The sequence below is a fragment of the Ipomoea nil genome, unplaced genomic scaffold, assembly GCF_001879475.1.
Source record: "Ipomoea nil cultivar Tokyo-kokei standard unplaced genomic scaffold, Asagao_1.1 scaffold0785, whole genome shotgun sequence".
NCBI classification, from domain to species: domain Eukaryota; kingdom Viridiplantae; phylum Streptophyta; class Magnoliopsida; order Solanales; family Convolvulaceae; genus Ipomoea; species Ipomoea nil.
Genome location: NW_017617213.1, coordinates 221,280 through 242,421, shown reverse-complemented (window position 1 = coordinate 242,421; position 21,142 = coordinate 221,280). Strand labels below are relative to the sequence as shown.

Here is a 21,142-nt window from a genome sequence, read left to right as displayed (position 1 = left end):
AAGCTAAGAACCTTACCCTTTCCTATGCTCAAGAAGAAGAAAGTAGGAATCTTGGTGAAGAATCTTGTAAGGCTAGGAGGTTCACCTTCTTGCTTGAAGAATAAGCTAGGTTATTTTAGAGAGATGTTAGAGTGTTTGAGACTTAGGCTTGAATAATGAATGAATGAAATGAAATGTCTTGCTAGGGTAGCTTGAACAACAATTCATGGGTGAAAGGTCACTGTTGCCCTTACTAAGGTTGGAAAGACAATGGGACAAGGGCACAACTCATAAAGCACAAGGTACACTTGATTGACTTAAGTGACTAGTCAAATTCTAGTCCCTAGACTATTAAATTTCAGGATTTTAGAAATGGATTACCAAAGAAAGCTTGGATTAATTCTTCAATTAATCCCCAATTAGTATTTAGATTTACGGGGTGTCACATCATCGGAGTTTGTTCTAGGCACAAACTGGTAAATTACAAAAATTAGATGACACTTTTGAGTAATGATTGAATATGTGGCCCAAATAGCAAGCACAAATGATAAACATTGAAACTATGTCTCTGATATATATATTTTTAGCTTAGGAAATACATTTCCTTAAATTGCATAAACTCTAAGATTTCTTGATTAAAGAGTAGCTGTGTAACATCATAGGATGAACAGATTTTCACATCACCACCTACATAACAAAAAAAATATATCCATAGGTTAGGTACAAACAGTCTATAAACATACAACTAATAGCTACAATTTTTAACTTACTTCTCAAACAGACTCTAGCTCTACAGAACTGTATTAGAACCAACAATGGCTCTTCAATAGCAGAATTGAAGAATGTCTCAACCTTGTTTACGTGGTCATCCCAAACTGTACAACTCAATTGAATACCCCTAAATTTTGTAATACAGATTAGGAATAAATACAGTGGAATAAATTTAGGAATATGATTAGTAAATTACATTGGAATAAATTTTCCTTCTAAAGCGAATAAATAAAAACATATTTACTTACTCAGAGTCTTCAATTACAAACTCAATCAACCTCGAGTTTTTGTCATTGATAATCTTATCTTGTGGAGCATGTATCTCTACCACACAACCAAGTACATCTAATTTTTGAAAAAATCTGATTAGTGTAATCTTAGGAAAAAATATATATAAATAAACGGTAAAAATGTAGCATTACCAAATGGTTGCTTTTCATCCACGAATTCCTTTGCTTTGATGGCACATTTGGTTCACGGAATGAATTTTAAAGGAATAGGAATAGTATTCCATAGGGAATGGAATAGGTAAGGAATAAAATAAGAATTGTATTCTATTGTTTGGTTCGTCAAAGGAATAGAGTTTAGGAATGTTATTCTAGTGTTTGGTTGGTTTAAGAAATAGAAATGAAATATGTGTTTAAAAGACATAAATGCCCCTATACAAAAAAATGTATTATTATTATTATTATTATTATTATTATTATTATTATTATTATTATTATTATTATTATTATATTATATATTTGGAATTAACCTAATTATGAGTGAACGGAGGCATTCGAAAACCCAATTGTTCAATGACCAGAGCACCGCCCCAACAGTCACCCCCATTAGCGTGAAAGGGCATTCGAGCCTCGCGATCACCACCCATATTAGCAATCAGAGCAGTCATCGGCGAATTTAGACCCCACGACACCCCCTGCCACCACAGGCTGAGCCCCCACGATACCAGTAGGCGGCATACCGCGACTCTGTATCCACGATCGAAGAATCGCCGGTGGCCGGAACTAGGGTCTCGAGAGGGGGACGTTGAGGCCATCGCCACACTCCCATTCTTTGTTAGATTCCTCTGTTCGTCGGAGACCCGATGGCTGCACAACAAATTCCGGAGATTTCTGATCGACAATCTGAGCAGTGGGAGTCGACGATTGCTAGGTTGCGCAGCTGGAGCTTTTTCGGCCTGTCAAGGCGGCGGTGGTGTCTCCATTTTTCTCCCGGCGACTGGACATGGTTCTCCCAGAGGTGGTGTCTTCATTTTTGCCCGGCGACCGACATGGTTATCCTGGCGGTGCTGTCTTCGAGTTGCGGCTGCGGTACCGCCGAAGAGCCGCATTAGTTTATATATATATACTAGTTTTTTACGCGCATTGCGCGATTGGGATAATGCCCAATGCTTTTTTTTAAATAAGTACTTTAAAGTATATTAAGACAGGATTATATTGAAATTGTTCATGCATAGATAATTGAAGGTTGAATTTGCGTATTTAAATAGGTAATTCTTCTCCCAAAGGTTGAGTCCCCAACCCCAAGGGCCTCCCACACTCCGACCCGACAGAGCATTGTGGGAAGTTGTAAATCACGGTGACTCAATGGTTCAGCAGACAGGGCCAAATGCTGATACGCACAAGGAATCTGCCCACTTTGGACATAATTCCCGCACTGCCGCCGCCGAGGTTCAAACCTTCGTCTCTTCTCCCAAATATTACCCACTAAACCATTGAGCTAAGCCTGTGCGGGTTAAATAGGTAATTCTAAGTTTACAAATGCAAGATAATATAGTCAAGATTGATTATAATTGTCAATAAAATAATTGTATAGGTATCGTTGAAACCAAATACGGGACATAAGGGAGAACAAATAAAAATTAGGACATAAAATATTAAATATATACTAATATTGTTTGAGGAGATTCCGACATTAGGATTTGTGGTTAAGTTCTATTAAGACTTTAATATTAGAATTAGATTAATGGTGTAGTTATAATTCTATATTAGACTTTAATATTAGAATTAGACTAACGGTGAATTAACGAAAAAGTTAAATGGATAATCATTTAATTAAGGATAAATTAGAAAATCTTAAAAGAAAAAATTAAAACCTGAACAATATGAACCATTCATTTGATTTAATAATTTGGCGGTCATTTTTTCTACTCAATGTTAATAATTAAATAAATTCGCTGGTCAAATCCGCTAACGTTAACCGCTAACTGCTGATTGTCAAACAAGGACATTGCGAGGTAGTTCTCACTTCAATTTGTTGTGTGATTTGAATACTCTCGTTGTCACAAAATCTCTCAAGTAGTTAATATGGTTGACTTTATTAATTATATTTTTTTAATTTTTTCATAGTATTAATAAAATACTTGGTAAATAAATATATAGCATTATTTTGTATTATAACTTTGATATTTAATTAGAAAAATAGTGCACAAAAAAGATAATATATAATGTAATGAATATAATCAATTGATGAATTTGAATGTAAAAATTTTTACATTTGAGAAAAATAAAGATAATATAACTAATGAAAATATTTCTTTTAATTAATTTATTGATAATTAATAAAAATTTTTTCACTGAATAAAGACATTGTAAGGATAATGTAGCGAATATAATCAATTAATAAATTTGAATATAAAGAATTTTTATATTGAAGAAAAATAAAGACAATATAACTAATAAAATTATTTCTCTTATTTAATTGATTGATAATGAATAATTTTTTTTTTCGAATAAAGGCATTGTGGACACATAATTCTAAATTAAAGAAATGCATATGTATTATTTTTTGTTGTAACTACTAAATTATTATTTATATAATTTAATAAGAGTAAAATAGAGTACTAATTATGCCAACTTTGATTGGGATGAGGTTCAAACCTAAGACCTTTTTTTATTGAAATCAATGAGTAAGTTAACGGTGAACTAACGGCAATTCTTAAAATTTTAACGGAATTAGTAACGGTGTGTGGGTATTTTAGAAAATTTTAGTGTAAAATTTAAATCTGGTCAATCTTTTAATTAATCTGAGCCATTCATTTGATTAAAATCTGTGACCGCCATTTTTTCTACCCATTATAGGCCTAACTCTCTTGGGCTCTTATTAGTATAGTATATTATATATATATATATATATATATATATATATATATATATATATATATATATATATATATATATATATATAATCAAATACATATAATAAATAAGGGTAAATAGGAATTAAATTATATAATGTATTCCTGAGAACTAAGGAATGACTTAATACCAGGGGGGTGCCGGTAATAGCTATTCCCCTTGTTCGCAGGAACAATGTTCCTGGGAATACAAGTTCTTACCAAACAACGGAATAGGCCTATTACTGGGAGTGTTATTCCATTCTGGGCCTATTCCGCGAACTAAACGTGCCATGAGTGTTTTGAAATCCATCAACCTATACATGTGTATTGGGAAATTTTTACCTCTGAACTCTTTGATGACTGTCTGATAGTTAAACTTTATCATGAATTTGTGAGGACTGATTTTGAAAGAGTAGAAATTGGTGATTACAACAAAGTTCTTAACCCCATAAACACTGCCTTCCTTAAATGTCGTACGGAATTTATCAACAATCTCTTTAGGTATATGTCCATGCAAGAATGTTCCCTGCATTTTTCAAAATCAAATTAGGACTGTAAACTTCGTTTTTTGCTGGACTGTAATAATTATATTCCTTAGAAGATTTTCGAATGTAATTTTAAAAGGAAATACATATTCCTTCGCAGCTTTAAGAATGTAATTTAAAAAGGAATTACATATTCCTAGCCAGATTATCGAATGATATTTTAAAAGGAATTACCTGTTGGTCATGGAAGACAACTTCCTTCGATTTCAGTATGGAAGATGACCTCCTCTCTAGGATGTCATACACCCGGACAACTCGCAATCGCATTGCGTTTCTGGTATTCATTGGTGAAATATATGCAGCAAGAACGTACATTGTAATCGTCGTTGAGAAGCAATTTTGCGATGAGGGTGTTTAATTAGAAGATGGCAACTGGTTTACTAGATAGTGCATTATATATAGTGTTTGATTAGAAGACTACCCGGACTTGCGTTGGAAAACGAGTGCTCCATTAATAGCTATGGAATAATGATTTCCATACACGTTTTATTGAAAAACGAAGAGACCAACGGGTTTATACTTAGTATTATATTTTGATTGGTTTAAATTGATTCTGTACCCAAAAATTAAAGGAAACAATTTTTTTTAAAAATATTTTGGAAACTGAATTGTTTTACACGGCATTTTACCCAAAATACATAAATATTCCACCTTGCTCTAAACGGCGTAGTTTGCTTTGTGTGGAAACTTTGTGCTATGTCATTTTGCTTTAATATATATATAGAGATAGAGATAGAAATTTGGATGAGTTGGTGGAATGCAAACGGTTTTGCCCAGATTTTTCACTCGTGAAGTCCTCGACTTCTCCGACCGCACACCGCCACGTGACGTTGAACTTCCCCTCGTGCGGCCTCGTGCCACTTCTATATCTCGCCACCACAGGCCACATAACTCGAAAACATTTTTATACCCTTCTATATATAAAATTTATTATTTATTATTTAATTGTTATTTTATCTTTGGGTCCTCGAGCTGGGCGTGCTCAGCTTCTCTCTCACTTCACAAAATTGGGAAAAACACTATTACTCACCAAAAGCAATTAAGAAGCAGTAGTGTTTTTCAGATCGCTGGAGCTCGACATGGCGGCAGCGGCGGAGTTGAAGTGGCGGGGACCGGTTTTCGCACTCGTCATCCTAGTTGCCCTAATCTGCACTCGGATCAAAGCTGACGTTGACGCCGATGCTGAGGTGGAGTTAGTCAGATCGGACAATCCTGATTTTTCCGTTGAATTGGAAAGTCTCAAGACTATGATCCATACTTTGGGTTAGTTCACGATCTCTCATCCGCTAATTGTTGTTGCATATGTGCTTATTGTTTACTTTTGTGATGTTTTATTACTTACGGAGTAGTATCTTATGTAGCGGGATTGCTAAATTAATTAGTTTAAAGAATTGCACTTCTAATTTTTTATTAGCTGAACTGAATTATGATTTGCCCAACTTGGTTCTAAGTTTTTATTTTTAAATTTTAAGTTGTAGCTCAAATTTCAAAGTAATGTAGGTATTCATCCCTAGAATTTACACAATTTTTTTAAAATCAAATTTCCCCTTTAGTATAATGAGGCCTTTATTCCAAGTTCCTACTAACATTTTTTGAGCTCAGTGATGAAAGTTTGTATCTTTAGAGAGTTTCCACATAATATAAAAATGCCTCAGAACTCAGAAGTAGATGAAAGTTTAATTGGAAGTTCTGTGTACCGAAAGATTGTAATTCTGTAGCTCAGATTTTGAAAGAATTTCATTATGGATAATTGACTTTCCAAATCCAAGCATGGAACTCTGATTTAAAGATTGGATTTTTAAGTAGTAGGAATGCTAAATTCAAGCATTTTAAAGCTGGGTGGTTTTGCAGACCTTTTTTTGGGCTATATAAGGTGAAAGCATTTTTAAAAAAAGCTAGTCTTAGGGTTCCAATCTCTTTAGCATCTTCACCAAACAGAACAAGTAAACTTTCTGGAGGGTCATTTGATACTAAATTAAGAGAACCATTTTTGGGTTTCTGTTTCCCAGTAATTTATTTCCAAGCAATATGCAATTGATGCAGCCGTGTGCTACACTGCATGGATTTGATACTTTTGTTGCTTCAAGTCACCCACACATCTTAAGGAATTAAGTTAGGAGGATGATGATATAACATTATACTTAAGACTCTCTGAATGTTTTATGTGTTTCTTTAGGCATTTATGTATAGAAGTTATTCATAAGTATTGCATTATATTTTTTTTAGGTGCTAAGTCTAGTAAGTGCTTTGTGTTGGATTTTTGTTCATATTATTTGAATATGCTTTGTAGATATTCATATTAAAAAAATGTCTTTTGTCCTGCACTGTCCCTCAATGCTGGAGAGATGTCAACATGCTTGCTCTTTCCTCTCATGTTTGACATACAAAAAATGATGGTAATTGAACATTTAGATTTTTAATATGAATTCCACTTGAAGAATCACAAGTTGAGGAGAAGGCTCGGGAATTAAATTTAAAGGATCAGGTGATCGCTGAGAAGGAGAATATCATAAAGGAGAAATCAGATAAAATTGCCTCATTGCAAACTGAATTTTCTTCTTTACAGGTGAGCCATATATAACTGCAAACACTTCTCTAGTATTTGCATATTCTGCTACATTTACCTCTATTACATATGTGTTTTCATTAACATTTTTGTTTATTTTTTAATTATCATAGAAAAAGGGGTCATTGGATGCTCGTGAGCAGGTTGGAAAAGCACAGGCACGAGCTGATCTTTTAGAAAAAGAGGTTGACAGTCTTAGAAAGGACATTGAGTGGAAGAGTGAGGAGAATAAAGAACTTGAAGCCCAAAAAATTGTAGCAGAGAAGGAATTGACTGAATTGAATACAAAAATATTCAAAGTAAGCTGCTTTTATTTGCATTTAGTTTTTCATACTATATGGTTACATTTTTTTATTGTTTTGTATTTTATTTCTTGTGCATCATATTTTGAAATAGCACATTTTTCTTCATTTAGTTATTTTGTTTTAACACCTAGGAATGGCCAATTGATACTTATATTGTATATTTGTATGTCCTAAACTTAACCCCGGAAAATTCTTCTGAAAATGTGCTTATCAAGCATAAAATGAAATGCATAATATTGAGAAACATATGCACATACTCTTTTGGAAATGTCAAAGGCTGAGTTTGACATTATGTTTTGATACATGCTGAGGAAGTCTTATTTTATTATATTAGATAGTTTAGATATTAATATATTACGAAATAGTTATTTAGAAACTAATAAATAGTTATTTAGAAATTACTAAATAGTTATTTACCTTATTATTCTTAGTCTTTGAATTAATTTAGGTAGTTTAATTACTTAGAAGATTTCAGCAGATTACTTAGCTTATTTAGTCATTCTATGAGTTGTATTTTACCGTATAAAAAGGGAGTATTATTCAGAATAATGACAAGCAGAAATTCAATCCCAAAAAGGGTCAAAGGGAGTTTTGGGTCTCAAGCAAACCCAGTGTTTTCTTCTTTTCCTTTTCCAATTATTATTCTTTCTTTCTTTTTCCTTATGTTTTCTTGCCCATAACGGGAGCACATAACATTGGTTCCGTTGCCGGCGTCATGGCCACCACTCGGTCTGAGTTTGAAGCTCTCAAAGAAACTGTGAATGAGTTGAAACTCTTAGCAAAAGAGCTATGCAGACATCGCCTTGGAGAATTGGGTGAATATCCCAATGACTTGAAGCAATGTATTGCAAAATTCCTCAATGACCAAACACCAAAAATCAATACGCCAACTTCCTTAAGAAGTCAACAAACAGATGGAGATGTTACATCACTCAACGTGGATGATTCATCATTCACAATCATTGTTGATCACCCACATGTGGAGATAGCTCCAATGCAAGCCACTGTTTCAGTCGATCAGCCTCATGTGATTTCAACACAAAAGGCTGCTGAAATTGAGATTGTGCCCTTTCCAAAAACTGTCCTATGCGTGGGAGGCCATTTGCATTTCTCATCAAATGCTGTTGTGTGCTGGATTATGCCGGCAATTAATAGGGTGTTTAATTGTGAAATATAAAATGTATTCTTGAAGAAAAATATAAGACACACTATTGCATTTTGAACATGATCACTTTGCTCCTCCTTTTTAAAATGAAGTTCAGGGTTAAAATCTAAGTTTAAAAAATATTTTCAAGGTTAAAGTGCACTCTTGTATTTTATTTTGGTGTTTTACTTTATTTTTATTTTTAATTTTTTGAACATACTCCTGCTAAATAATGTAGTATACTGTATACATATACATATACTAATCCTTTGTTTAAATATCTTTTTCAAGATGAAAGTGTACAGTTGTATTTATAATTGGTACTTTATCATTTTTATTTGTTATTTTGTTGAAGGTATTTATGCCACATGTCACATACTAACAATAAACAACACTTAAAATTTGTGTCCCTAGTGCGTTGTGTCTTATTTTTCTGAAATGGCATATCTTTATTTCTATTTCAGATTCTAACATTACAGTTGTATCTCTATGTTTGCTCCATAGATAACTAGACATTAATCATTACGGGATGGTGGTCAGTTACATATGTTTGCTTCATTAAATTTTATTAAGCACTATAATTCATGAGTCTGATATGTATCATACACTGTCCTTAAATAATTGTCAATTTGACTGCTCTTTTGGTCAATTTGAGAAAATTTTTAATTAAGTTATGGCAGTGATAAATGTAATTTTTTAAAGTGAAATTAAATATTTAAAACTACATCAAATGTACTACTTGTCTAAAAAATCAGAACCTTTTACTTTTAATAGTTTTTGGTCAAAGATAACTTTAGTTTACCATCAGGAAGTGGAAAGCGCTAATAAAAGGGAACAAATTATTGTTGTTGTTGTTATTATTATTATTACTGGGATAAGATTTTATCCATTTCTGCTTTGCTTTTTCTATTTTGAATATATTAGTATTCTTTTTAGTATATACATCCCTTGGTCTATATTGAGAATGTCTAAACTATGTATATTATTGGAATACATAACTGGATAAAACTGTATCTTGTTCTTGGTTCATATTCTTTGCCAGTAACCATCTGATGGACCATCATATTATGATTTCTTTCACAGCTGTCAAGTCTCTTTCCTAAGCTAAACCTAGAATATAATTACATACTGCCAAAAAGGTTTGGAATCTATAAACCCTTTATAAAACATAGTATAAAATATCCTACTGCATTAGTTCATTGCAGATTGCAACGAAGGCAAAAGTAGAGGTCATGTTTTTTTTGTAAAATGAGAACCTGGTAATCTGGTATACCATAAGAACCTAAATAACTTTCTTTGCCAAGAAATGTTAAGCAGAACCTACAAAGGGAAAAGTTAATGGAACATAATGCATTTACTAGGAAAGCTTATCATTGCTCAATGAAGTCCTCTACAACCTACTTCATGGTGAATTCCAGATAAGAGTTGCATCATATTTTATTCATGATTTCTTTTAGTAATAAACTTATGAACCTATAATAACAATTTTTTATACATCAAATGGAGAACTATACTAATAATTAATAATTTATCAAAGTTTTAAAGATCTCTTCTTTATACAGTTCTGATCTTCTTTTGTTTTGTATATCTGCAGTTTCAGAAGATCACTGAAGAGCAGACTGCAAAAATACAAAAAACTGAGCGGGCTCTTCAAGTTGCTGAGGTATGCTATCTTATACACCCCAAAACTAGTAAAGGTTTGTGTGATTAATTAAAGTTTCCTAAATCTTATAGGAGGAAATGATGAGAGCACGATTTGATGCCACAACAAAAACTAAAGAGTTAATGGAGGTAAGACTAGTTGATTGATCTACCTACATTATACACGCAGTTTTAAGGTTGGAACTCCCCTCCCCCCTAAAATTTAATCTGAAATTGCCTATTTCATGGGTAGAATTTCATTTTTATTTGTTACTGGTCCAAAAAAGGGAAAAGAAAAGAATAAAAGAAACTTTGTTGAAGACTTGTCTAAATTTCTGGAGATTATTGTGAATTCCCATTCTATTGTAAGAGTGAAGTAATTCAGTTTGTTGTTAATACTTAATAGTTTTGGAATTCACCATTCATGTGGGAGCTGTGGTGTGTACTTTCTCCTACATGTTTTCTGCCGGTGTCTGTATCAATGTTTAATCAATTTGATGCCAAAACCCTCATATTGAGTAAGCATTCATAATCAAGGTAATACAATATAAACATGGAAACAAGTCTTGAAAGTGCTGATATTTGTACTATTTTTTAGCTTCCCACTCCTTTATAAGCATTGAACTTCTATAATGATAAAGTGAAAGAAAGGTCCAATTATCTCTCAATAATTACATATTTACAAGTATTATAGCAATTTACAATAAAAGGAAAATGATTATTATGTCAACCTTGTGACAGTGAAATGCATGTTCTTGTCAGTTTGACTGAAAGAAATGCTTATGTCCATGTTAATATTCCATCACGTGTGATGTGTGGAGTTTTTAGTAATAATAGTGAGCATCTAAATTTGAGAAAGCATAGGCTTGTGAATTCATCATGAATACTGAGACATTTATCAGTGGTACACTCGAAACAAGCTTGACATGTTTCCGTTTGCATTAGAATTTTTCTCCTTAATTTTATTAAAACAATGCTATTTAGAAAGGTGATGGTAAATCATTATATATGCAGTATGTAGTTGGTATTGTTCAAGAGGCTTGCTGTTAGTGGTGTTTTACATTGAGCATTGAGGGTATATGTTGCATTTTCCTTATGTGGTTTATGGTGTGTTAGAAAAATGTGATATGTTAAAAGAAAGTATATCTGTGTGATACACTCCTGCCTTATTCAAATTGATGGCTCAATTTCATTGGGTTAAATAGGAAATGATATATATATAGGACTAATAAAAGCTTTGAAATATGAAACAAATTGTATATCAAAATTTACATTAAAACATTAAGTCAATGTCAACTCTTCTTGATTGTATATACACAGCGTTACTACATTTATGTTGGCCTTGCTATTGTGGCTTAAATTTTAAAAGGCAACTTTTAATATGTTCTAATATGCTTCATCCTTGGATTAGGTGCACAGTGCATGGCTTCCACCCTGGCTTGCAGTTCACTTGATACACTACCAGGTACATTTTGAGAAGGTTAATGCCGATTTGTGTGTGGATCTTTGACTAAATTATCAACTTGTAGGCAATTTTGGAGAAGCACTGGGAGGAACATGTAAAACCTGCTATGGATGTAGTGCTTCAAAAGGTACCTTCATATTGCATTGGATGTCCTTGTAAGGGATGGAAATATGATATGGTTGATTTTGAAGCTTTGTAAATGTGACCAGTTCATCCTTCTTGGGCTCTTTTCAGGCCATTGTGAGAAAGGCTCAGGCTGAAGCATGGGCTGCGCCACACATGGAAAAAATCAGAACTGTAAGCCAGCTTACATAATTAATATCTATGTACTTCTGTTTTACAAGATGTTTCATTCAATTGACTTCTAACAAGAAAATATGTTAAAACTTTTGACATGTAGAGGAAGGTAGTGCTTTGGCTATCAACTATTTTGAATTCAAATGGAATGAGCAAAGAATAGTTGATAATTATTTTAGGGCCTGTTTAGTTACAGTTTTTCACTACCATTTTCCATTTTTAGCTTTCCAAATTCCAAGTTTTCATTTTCCATTGGAAAACTAGACAACATGTTCAAAATTTAATGATTTTCCAAATTATAAAATAGAAAGTTATTTGTAGTCAAATTCATATAAAGATACAAATGCCTATATCAAATGATGATAATATTTAAGGGTGGGGGTGGGTTGAAGGGTAGATAGGTGTAGGTTATGGTAAATAGATAGTGGTGGGTAAAGTAGCTGGTGATGGTTATGAATTTAGTTGTGTTGGTAGTGGCTTGGTCAGGTGCATATAAGATATAACTGGGGGTGTGTTACATAGGTAGGTCATAGTTGGGTTGGTATGCAGGTAGTCGAGGGTAAAAAGAAGTGAATTAAAACGGAGGTGATAGTGGTGATGGTCAGGCTAGGTAGGTGGTAGCATTAGAAAGGGGTAGGGGTGGCGAGTGGGTGAAGGTAGGAGTAGATATATAGGTGAGATGAAGTTTGTAGGCAATAATAATGTTAATTATAGTAATGTATGTTCTCGTATTTGGAGAATTTTTGAAAATGTGAAAAAAAAAATGCTTTTGGATTTGTTATTGTTTTGTTAAGTTGAAAAATTGTGTATTCCAATTTCCATGTTCTAATTTGGAAAATAGTTGATTTTGAATAGAATTGTCTTCCACTTTCTATTTCCTATTTTCTAGAAAGTTGAAAAATCCTCCAGTTACTAAAAAGGACATTAATGTCTAATTAATTTTGCATCCACTTCATGATATTTAGTCTACTTAAATTCTTAATCTCCTTTTTTGTGGTGAATGGATTTTTGTTTTTTTTTTTTTAACTTGCTGTTGCTGTCTTTGCCTGCTTTGTGAAGAAATGGGTTCCAACTGTGAAAGAACAATGGCTTATAGCTACCACCAATGTTGAACCACATCTTCACTCTCTAAAGACAAAAACTATTGAAATTTATGCATCGTCTAAGGATGCTGTAACACCACATGTACTCAAGGTTCAGGAAATTGCAGATCCTTATTTTCAGGTGATATATTTGTGCTCAAATCTAAATAAATTGTGTATATGTTATTCTTATGTATGTCAATGCTGCCAGCAAATTAGGAAATTCAGCAAGCCATACATTGACCAGATAGCCACTACCACAAGACCTCATGTAGAAAAAGTACGTGTGGTCATAAAGCCTTATACAAAGAAGGCAGTTCATGCTTATGGAAAATTCCTAGAATCTGCAACTACATACCATCATCAGGTATATAAAGCACCTTTCTTTTGGATTTCAATAGTAAATAGAGGAGAGTGGTAGTTTACAAGACATGCTATTTGTAATGAAATCTAAGGTATCAAAATACCTGTGTGATATCCTGAATATTTAGATCACATATATATGCAGCAGAAACTGTTAGAGAAAAGAACCAGGAGGTATTTTTATTGACTAGAAAATAAAGAAAAGAAACAGGAAGTCACAAGACTTTCCCCAACAAGAGTTTTAGGCTCTTGCCCCACAAGAGTTTTAGGCTCTTGCCTAGCTACTAAAGCTTAAAGACTAAGGAAGATTATTGGATGATTTACTCTCATCTAGAGATTCTAATTTATAGTGCTAGGAAATAAATAATTATAGAAAGGAGATGATTGTTGAGATGATTATGCTTCTATTTATTTTAGTCAAATCCCTTGAGTTAAGCCTTCCTTGTATATTCTGATTTGCCTGATTTGCATCCTTCCTTTTTTTTCTGAGTAAACCATCTCTTATTTTGGGTGCGTATCATTGCCACCCACCAAAAAAACAGCCTTGTCCCCAAGGCTAGATTGGAAATACTGCCCTATATTGTCCGGTGTCGATTTGGTCAGTTACACCAGGCTCGTCGCTCGTTTCGTCCTCGTCATCCTCTGCTGCAATTAGAGTTTGCAAGGATTTATTCGGGCATACATGAAGCGGACTGTACGGTTGCTGACAACGGAAACAAAGTCCTTTGGCGCGCATGTCCAGATACTCTTTGTTAGAATAATGTCGTGCCGGAGCTCGTGATGTTGATGTGCTGGAATTGCGTACTGAAGACTGCATAGCAGGAAACGCAGGTTGTGTTTGGGAGGAGAAGGAAGATGTTTGATTGCTGCCAGAGAATTGAGACTGGGTTGGAATGGGTTTGGGCTGTGAATAATTCGAAAAAGAATTGGTTTGGTAATTCTTCCCATGCCCATTAGACCAAGTAGACCCACTATGTGAAGGACTTATCTGGAGCGCTGCATTTTCTTCTTGCAGATTGCGTCCAAGGAGCCGGCCTGTGGAGAGAAATTCAATTTCTCGTTCTGCCGCGCGAGCGACACGCATCGCTGTTCGGAGATCTGTCACATCATTCGGTCGGAGCCGCACCCGAATTGCAGGTTTCAAGCCATTGAGAAAAAGCCCTAATTGAATGTGAGGAGCAAGTCCAGGAATTTGGGCAATGCGAGCTCGAAACGCAGCGATGAATTCATCCACCAAGCCCGTTTGACGAAGAGCGGCAAGCTGTTCAAACGGTGGCCCAGGCAATTCGTCGCCAAATTCTTCCAAAAGGTCATGTGTGAATTGAGTCCAAGTAAGAGTGGGTTGTTGTTGTTGTAGCCATCGGAGCCAATGTAGAGCTGCCCCCTCCATACTAACGAAAGCTGTTGGGACCTTCAAATCCTCTCGGGTGTGATGAATGGCAAAGTACTGCTCCACTCTAGCTAACCACCCAATTGGATCGGTGCCTTCAAATGTAGGGAGTTCTGTTTTTCCAATGGGCAGCGAGGTGTTGTCCGGCTGAACATGTTCTGGGAGAGAGGTTGAATTCGGCGTTGGGATGGAAGTTGATGAAGCACTGGCATTGTTGTGCCCTCCGCCTTGGAAGGAGAGAGCGAGGAGATCAGACATCCTATCCACAGAAGCTTCCAAAGCTGCAAATCGATCGTTCAATGTGGTCAATTTAGTACGGATTGCATCTTGGTTCTTCTCTAACGTCTCTATGCGGGAATCTCGTGTGTTCGCCATCCAACGGCAGGTCGGACCAATTTGTTAGAGAAAAGAACCAGGAGGTATTTTTATTGACTAGAAAATAAAGAAAAGAAACAGGAAGTCACAAGACTTTCCCCAACAAGAGTTTTAGGCTCTTGCCCCACAAGAGTTTTAGGCTCTTGCCTAGCTACTAAAGCTTAAAGACTAAGGAAGATTATTGGATGATTTACTCTCATCTAGAGATTCTAATTTATAGTGCTAGGAAATAAATAATTATAGAAAGGAGATGATTGTTGAGATGATTATGCCTCTATTTATTTTAGTCAAATCCCTTGAGTTAAGCCTTCCTTGTATATTCTGATTTGCCTGATTTGCATCCTTCCTTTTTTTTCTGAGTAAACCATCTCTTATTTTGGGTGCGTATCAGAAACAAAATGCACAATTTGCTGCTTTAGTTACTATTTTGTTTGCACACACAGTCCTACTATGGTGATCATAATTTCCCCTTGAAAGTGGTCTTCCCTGTTTTTTCTACTTACTCTAGGTGTTCTTGTCATAATATTTTAACTCTTCCCGTCAGATGTCCATTTTGTGATAGACAAAGCTTTGCAGTGGTTTATTATGTTTTAGTTCAGGTTTTAGATATTCTGAATCATGGAAGCAGCTGATTAGCATGCTTTTTATTATGATTTTAGTTTGAATTATTGTAACTGCTGGACATGTTTAGTCTCTGTTTCCTTAAATAATTAAGTATACGTTAGTTATTGAATTTGTTTGTCCCCAGAAGCCTCTATAATAATTCTTGTTTTTTTTTTTTTTTTTGGTAAAGCTCTAATAGGTTTGACATTATGTTATTATAGTTCCTAGTTTGGTTCTGAGTCATTCTGGTCCCAGATGTCAAGTTAGTATCTTTCGAAGACAATAAGTTGTTCATTGAGAATTTTATGAAGACCTTTTTGTGTCTACTTTAATTTTCTGGATAAGGAGATATCAGTTGATGAAAGATTTTCTTGGCAGATTCTAAAGTAGATGATATTTTGGCTGCCTTTATCTTTTGTTGATGATTGTATCTGTGGCAATATTGTTTCCATTGATATCATTTTGGGAGGTGCTCCCTTGGTGTGATTAACCGAGTAATTTCTTTACTTATTGAGTTAGTAAGTCTCTTAAATTTGAGTTTTTTCATTTGTCCTGGTGTTAACTTATACCAACTCTTGGAGTCTATAAATATACTTTTATACTTTGCTAATATTAAATCATGAATTGAGTTGAAGTTTTGTTGCTTCTTTGCTACCATTTTATAAGCCTTCTTTTGCAGATTGTTCTAAAAAATTTCTAGATGGGATTCCCCGATTATTTCCTTCTCCTATATTTTAGTGCTACACTATTATATTGTTTAAGAATTGTGAGCAAGAAGAAACAATCTTAAAGTATAAACAAGAAACACATTCTTCAACCTAGGCCTACACAACTAATTTCTGCCACAAGGGCTTTCATGTTCCCTACTGCCACAGCCATGAAACAAGTCTGATCACCCCAAATAACTTCAGAATCTTTATCTGCTGACCACAATGTCAACTAAGTTGATTCAACTGACAAAACTTTAGGGAAATGTCTGTGTTTTTATAAGTAATCCTTGATGCCCTTGCATGCGAAATGTGAACTTCGTAAATTTTTCTTTTTCTTTTTATAAGTTAAATGCTACATAAGATAAGCTTGTTGTTTTGAATTCTGACTGGTGTCCAAATGCATGTCAGTTCTGTGGCTGGGTATGGTATATTGTATAGTTAATGTGGATAGTGAAGATTTGCCCATCATATGTTCTTGTTATTGTGTCTATAGGGTGTGTCTGAACGCTCTGTTTGGTATGACCTAAAATGGGAAAATTTAGTAAAAAAAATTTCCAAGGTTTTTTTGTTTCCCTCGAATAGGTTTAGGCGACTTACCCTCATTACCTAGTAATAGCAAAGCTGTAAAACTCAAAATCGCTCTCTGAATGAAGCTTCCTGGAAATAGTAGTTGGCCTAGTGGAGGAAGGTAGAAGAAGTATTTCGAATGAAGTAAAATTAGACTTCTGAAGTATAATTTGCTGTTATATGTGCAATATTTTGTTAATTCTTTGTCTTATGAAGCTTCAAGGCACTGTCCAAGAAACACTGAAGAAACATGAGCTTACAAGGCCTCTTGCAACAAAGGAGCTTATCTGGTTTGCTGTATGTATCTGTTTGCTGACTATCATAGATTAGCTCTCATTTTTGCTTGTGTACTTCAATGCCACTCATTTTGTATCTACAGCTATTGTATTTAATATACTTCAAATCATTTGGTTTTATGTTGTAGGCCTCTGCTTTACTGGCTTTGCCAATCATAATTCTATTTAAAGTTTTCTCCGCCATTTTCCGGTTAGTTTTTCATTGTTATGGAAAACCTAGAGGAAATAGAAATGAGTACAAGTTTCTGTATTTGTTGCATTTGTCATTCTATTTAGGCTAAAGGTTTTGTTTTGCTATTTCAAATAACATATTTCAGTACGAAGGCCAAGCCATCCAACAGAAGTAGTAGCTCACACCATTCACGTCGTAGGGCAAAGCGCGGACATCCAGAGAAATAGTTGTGAAGCTTGAAACTTTTAGGAACATGATGGCTGTTTAAAAGTCACAGGTACGAGTTTTAGAGTTGTATTACACTTCCTCCCTTTACTTCATTATTTATTCCTGTTGACATGAAGCAATTGACCCAGAAAAAGGGACCACGGTTTTTCTTTTCTTTTTCTTCCTCCAATAAATTTAGGAAATACGAGGTAGTGATACCCTTTGGAGTTCACTTAGCATTTTCCCAAGTTTTATCGTAATACTTTAATAATACGGAAAAGGTAATACATTACTGATGGAAGTCATGGAACCATATCTTACTGAGTATACTTAACATCTCTCTACCCACTATTGGGGATTATAGTTATATTTGCAATGTGAAATGTCTAAAACATCACTTAAGTGGCTAAATGTGGGAAATTATGTCTTGTCAGTTTTATATAATAGAAAGATAGAATATAATAGTAAAGTACCATTTACTAAAGTGGTGACTTCCCAATGTTAGAAAATCAACAAACATAAAGGGATGGAGTGAGTAATAAAAATCATTCAGGTCTCACTTGAACTCCTTGGACTGCACAACTCTTGATGCCATCCATCTTGGTACCATACACTGTGCCAATCAAAATGGGCAAGTTTTGTAATGGGATTGCAAACATGGGAGAGACAAACACACTTCTAATTGATTAAAATATTAGGGGTGATAAAGGGTTGAGTTTGGATGAGGGTGTCCTACATCCACTATCCAACCCATACCTGCCCCCCAACCCATCACAGGTGGAGTTTTTAGCATCCAGCCTTGACTATTGGTATGTGCTTTAATGCTGCTGATTATTCATTCTTTCATTAATGAATTAATTAAAAATTATATATCATATGTTAAAATTCAATAAAAAAATGTACATATAAATTAATAAATTCTAATATTTTAAAAATTCAACCAAGTAATTATATTGAAATAGCAATTATTTATAAGATTTTCACTTCCAAGACTTCAATATATTTGGTAAGGTAGGATGTAAGTGAAATCTTAAAACCGCACCTACACTCAACCTACCATCCCTAGGTTAGATGTTATATGATATTGAGCAAATTAAAATGGCACAGCTCAGAGTAATAATATTACTTACCAAATAAATATGCCATTAGCTAAATTCCAATCTCTATTCTTTAGTATACTGATTCTTTATAGCTACTTTTCCTGGTGATATATTTCAGATGCTCGTTTTGCCATTTATGTATGAAGTGGTTGATAATAACTTAATAAGGGGAAATGTAAATAAAATGCCATTGTGTTCTCAATATATGCTTTGGAAAACTAATGGTTTTCCGCATTGGAGAAATTGATTGCTTTGGTCTTGCTTTTAGTCTATTCAATATCTTTATTGAGAGGGGATATTGTGTGAGTAGACATTAGATGAGTGCCTGGCAGCTTCACTATATTTCCATCCAATTTCTTTCAGGTTGCTTTGCTTTTACTATACTTCAGTTTTTCAAAATATCCATGCAATAATTTTGAGGGATTGACACGATTATTATTCAGAACTGGATTTTTATCAACCATTTTGTTCTGATAGCGGGATTTAGCGTAGATTATACCTAGAAGTAAATTTCTTTTCTTTGAAACTCATGCCCGAGTTTAAGTTAGGCAGTCGAGGCTTGATCATTACTTAGTTTTGATTTTAGAGTAAATGATTCCTAAATTTCTTTATGATGCTGACTGCTGATTGGATTGTGGAAGTAAATAGTATGATTGGATTCGCGCAAATGGGTGACTGAAAAGAAAATGTTGATAATATATTAGTGTAAAAAATCATTCTCGTGATTCTAGGTGCTTTTATTTTGAACACCATCCCCAGAGATCATGGATCTGTCTGAGCAAGTGGAAATGGTTTGAGAAAGAAATGAGGGAATGGGGTAGTTATAGAGAAACTTTGTGATGTTTTCTATTTTATAATTTATCAATAATGTCCCCATCCTCTTGAGTTTGTTTAGAGTCTATGTTTGGTGATCTTGTCTAGCAATATTCTTGTGGTACTAGACTGTATGCATTGTGCATGGCCTCAAAAATGAGGAATGGAAAATATCATACATATTTCTTTATCTGCTTGAATATTGCTAATTAATTAATTTTTTTATTTTTATTTTTATTTTTATTTGTTTTGTTTTGTTTTGTTGCAGATAGGTTACGCAAATACCATGGTCTGTGGAGCCCCTAGTAATTCTTTTGTTGTTCTGAGGTGTTTTGATTGTGTCAACTCATTGGTGTGTATAATTCCTGGATAGTATCACATGGCGGATGGTTTTGGAGAATTATGTATCATCACATCATATTTTACTTTCTTTCTCTGGGTAGTTTGAGCCACAGACGGGGATGTTCATATTCAGAGTAATGTGGTATGTATTATTGTTGACCACGGGGCATGTAGAAATGAGCATGGTAGTTATTGCTATGAATTATTCGTTTTGGTTTTTTGTTTTTTTTTTTTTTTTTAATATGAAAGTGAAAAGCAGTTTTTTGCTCCATTACCTTTAAAGAGCGCTATTTTTTTTTTTTTATGTCTACGAGTTTCAACACAATTGTAATCTTCTCATTCCGACGTTAGTGTTGCCCAATCATTATGCTGTGCAATCACGGTTGCGAACAATACTGTTTCACTATAGTGGAGTAACGACCGTTTTACTATAGTGGAGTAACGGAGCGTTAGTGGCACCGTTTAACTCCATTAATCAATTTTTCTTTTTTTTTTTTACTCCAATTGACGTGATTTCTATCATTTTTGGTGTGAATATATAGTTCACTAATTCTGGGTATATAGTTCATTAATTCTAGATATATAGTTTATTAATTTTGGATATATAGTTTACTAATTCTGAATTTATAATTCATTAATTCTGGGTATATAGTTCATTAATTCTGGGTATATAGTTCATTAATTTTGGATATATAGTTCACTAATTTTGAATTTATAGTTCTTTCATTTTGAATATATAGTTCATTCATTTTAAATACACAGACGCAGCGAACTACCATAAGCCAAAATAGAATACCAGTAATCGGTGTGGGTGTGGATATATAATTCACTAATTTTAGATATATAGTTTATTAATTCTAAATATATAGTTTATTAATTCTGGATATATAGTTCAAATTATGCACAACATAACGCTATTAACGACAATCGAAAATATTTTTTTTTTTTAAGTCATACGTCAAAACAACGCCATTTTTACAACCGTGTGCACCATGCATGGTACACACGGTTGTACGGCATAATTTACCAGTTTTGCCAGCCAAAAGCGTTATCCAACATGTAACATTTTAATCCTATCTAAAAATGTAATCATAAACACAAGAGTAAAAGACATTTTTAGTCCTAGACTTTTAGTGACACGGACAATTTTAGTCCTCTATAAAAAATTTTGCCATTTTTTAGACATACTTATCCTGACGAGGACAATTTTAATCCTCCGTTTAAATTCCCGTTTGTTGACCGTTCGAGAGGGGGTAATTGTGTCAATTCATCCTACCTCCTTTTG

General features: G+C 34.1%; 2 protein-coding genes across 5 annotated transcripts; one reads left to right on the top strand and one right to left on the bottom strand.

The window, feature by feature from the left end:
- Positions 1-562: 562 nt before the first annotated feature.
- LOC109177053 lies at positions 563-4,734 on the bottom strand. Its single transcript, XM_019326390.1, has 5 exons — positions 4,594-4,734; positions 4,217-4,400; positions 999-1,074; positions 750-877; positions 563-666 (listed from the first exon to the last, which is right to left on the bottom strand). The coding sequence occupies exons 1-5, from the start codon at positions 4,732-4,734 to the stop codon at positions 563-565; spliced, it is 633 nt and encodes a 210-aa protein (XP_019181935.1).
- Positions 4,735-5,202: 468 nt separating this feature from the next.
- On the top strand, positions 5,203-20,079 carry LOC109177061 (myosin-1B-like). Of its 4 annotated transcripts, none has more exons than XR_002053511.1 (14): positions 5,203-5,682; positions 6,858-6,985; positions 7,099-7,284; positions 10,029-10,097; positions 10,169-10,225; positions 11,487-11,540; positions 11,605-11,667; positions 11,775-11,837; positions 12,897-13,061; positions 13,131-13,286; positions 17,144-17,224; positions 17,352-17,413; positions 17,541-17,672; positions 19,788-20,079. XR_002053511.1 is itself a non-coding variant. In XM_019326396.1 (14 exons), the coding sequence occupies exons 1-13, from the start codon at positions 5,499-5,501 to the stop codon at positions 17,620-17,622; spliced, it is 1,350 nt and encodes a 449-aa protein (XP_019181941.1). In that variant the 5' UTR covers positions 5,203-5,498; the 3' UTR covers positions 17,623-17,671; positions 19,781-20,079. The 4 variants fall into 4 exon arrangements, 1 of the variants encoding a protein (XP_019181941.1); XM_019326396.1 differs by having other exon boundaries at positions 17,541-17,671; positions 19,781-20,079; XR_002053510.1 differs by having other exon boundaries at positions 5,204-5,682; positions 19,784-20,079.
- The last annotated feature ends 1,063 nt before the right edge of the window (positions 20,080-21,142 follow it).

What these genes read in the sequence shown, in the direction of transcription:
- LOC109177053 (XM_019326390.1), bottom strand. Translation starts at nt 4,734, where the DNA reads ATGTACGTTCTTGCTGCATATATTTCACCAATGAATACCAGAAACGCA. An exon ending in TTTGTAATTGAAGACTCTGA is followed by an intron (nt 878 to 998) that starts GTAAGTAAATAT and finishes TACAAAATTTAG; the next exon opens with GGGTATTCAATTGAGTTGTA. An exon ending in AGCTAGAGTCTGTTTGAGAA is followed by an intron (nt 667 to 749) that starts GTAAGTTAAAAA and finishes TTTGTTATGTAG; the next exon opens with GTGGTGATGTGAAAATCTGT.
- LOC109177061 (XM_019326396.1), top strand. Translation starts at nt 5,499, where the DNA reads ATGGCGGCAGCGGCGGAGTTGAAGTGGCGGGGACCGGTTTTCGCACTC. An exon ending in TGAATACAAAAATATTCAAA is followed by an intron (nt 7,285 to 10,028) that starts GTAAGCTGCTTT and finishes GTATATCTGCAG; the next exon opens with TTTCAGAAGATCACTGAAGA. An exon ending in ACATGGAAAAAATCAGAACT is followed by an intron (nt 11,838 to 12,896) that starts GTAAGCCAGCTT and finishes TGCTTTGTGAAG; the next exon opens with AAATGGGTTCCAACTGTGAA.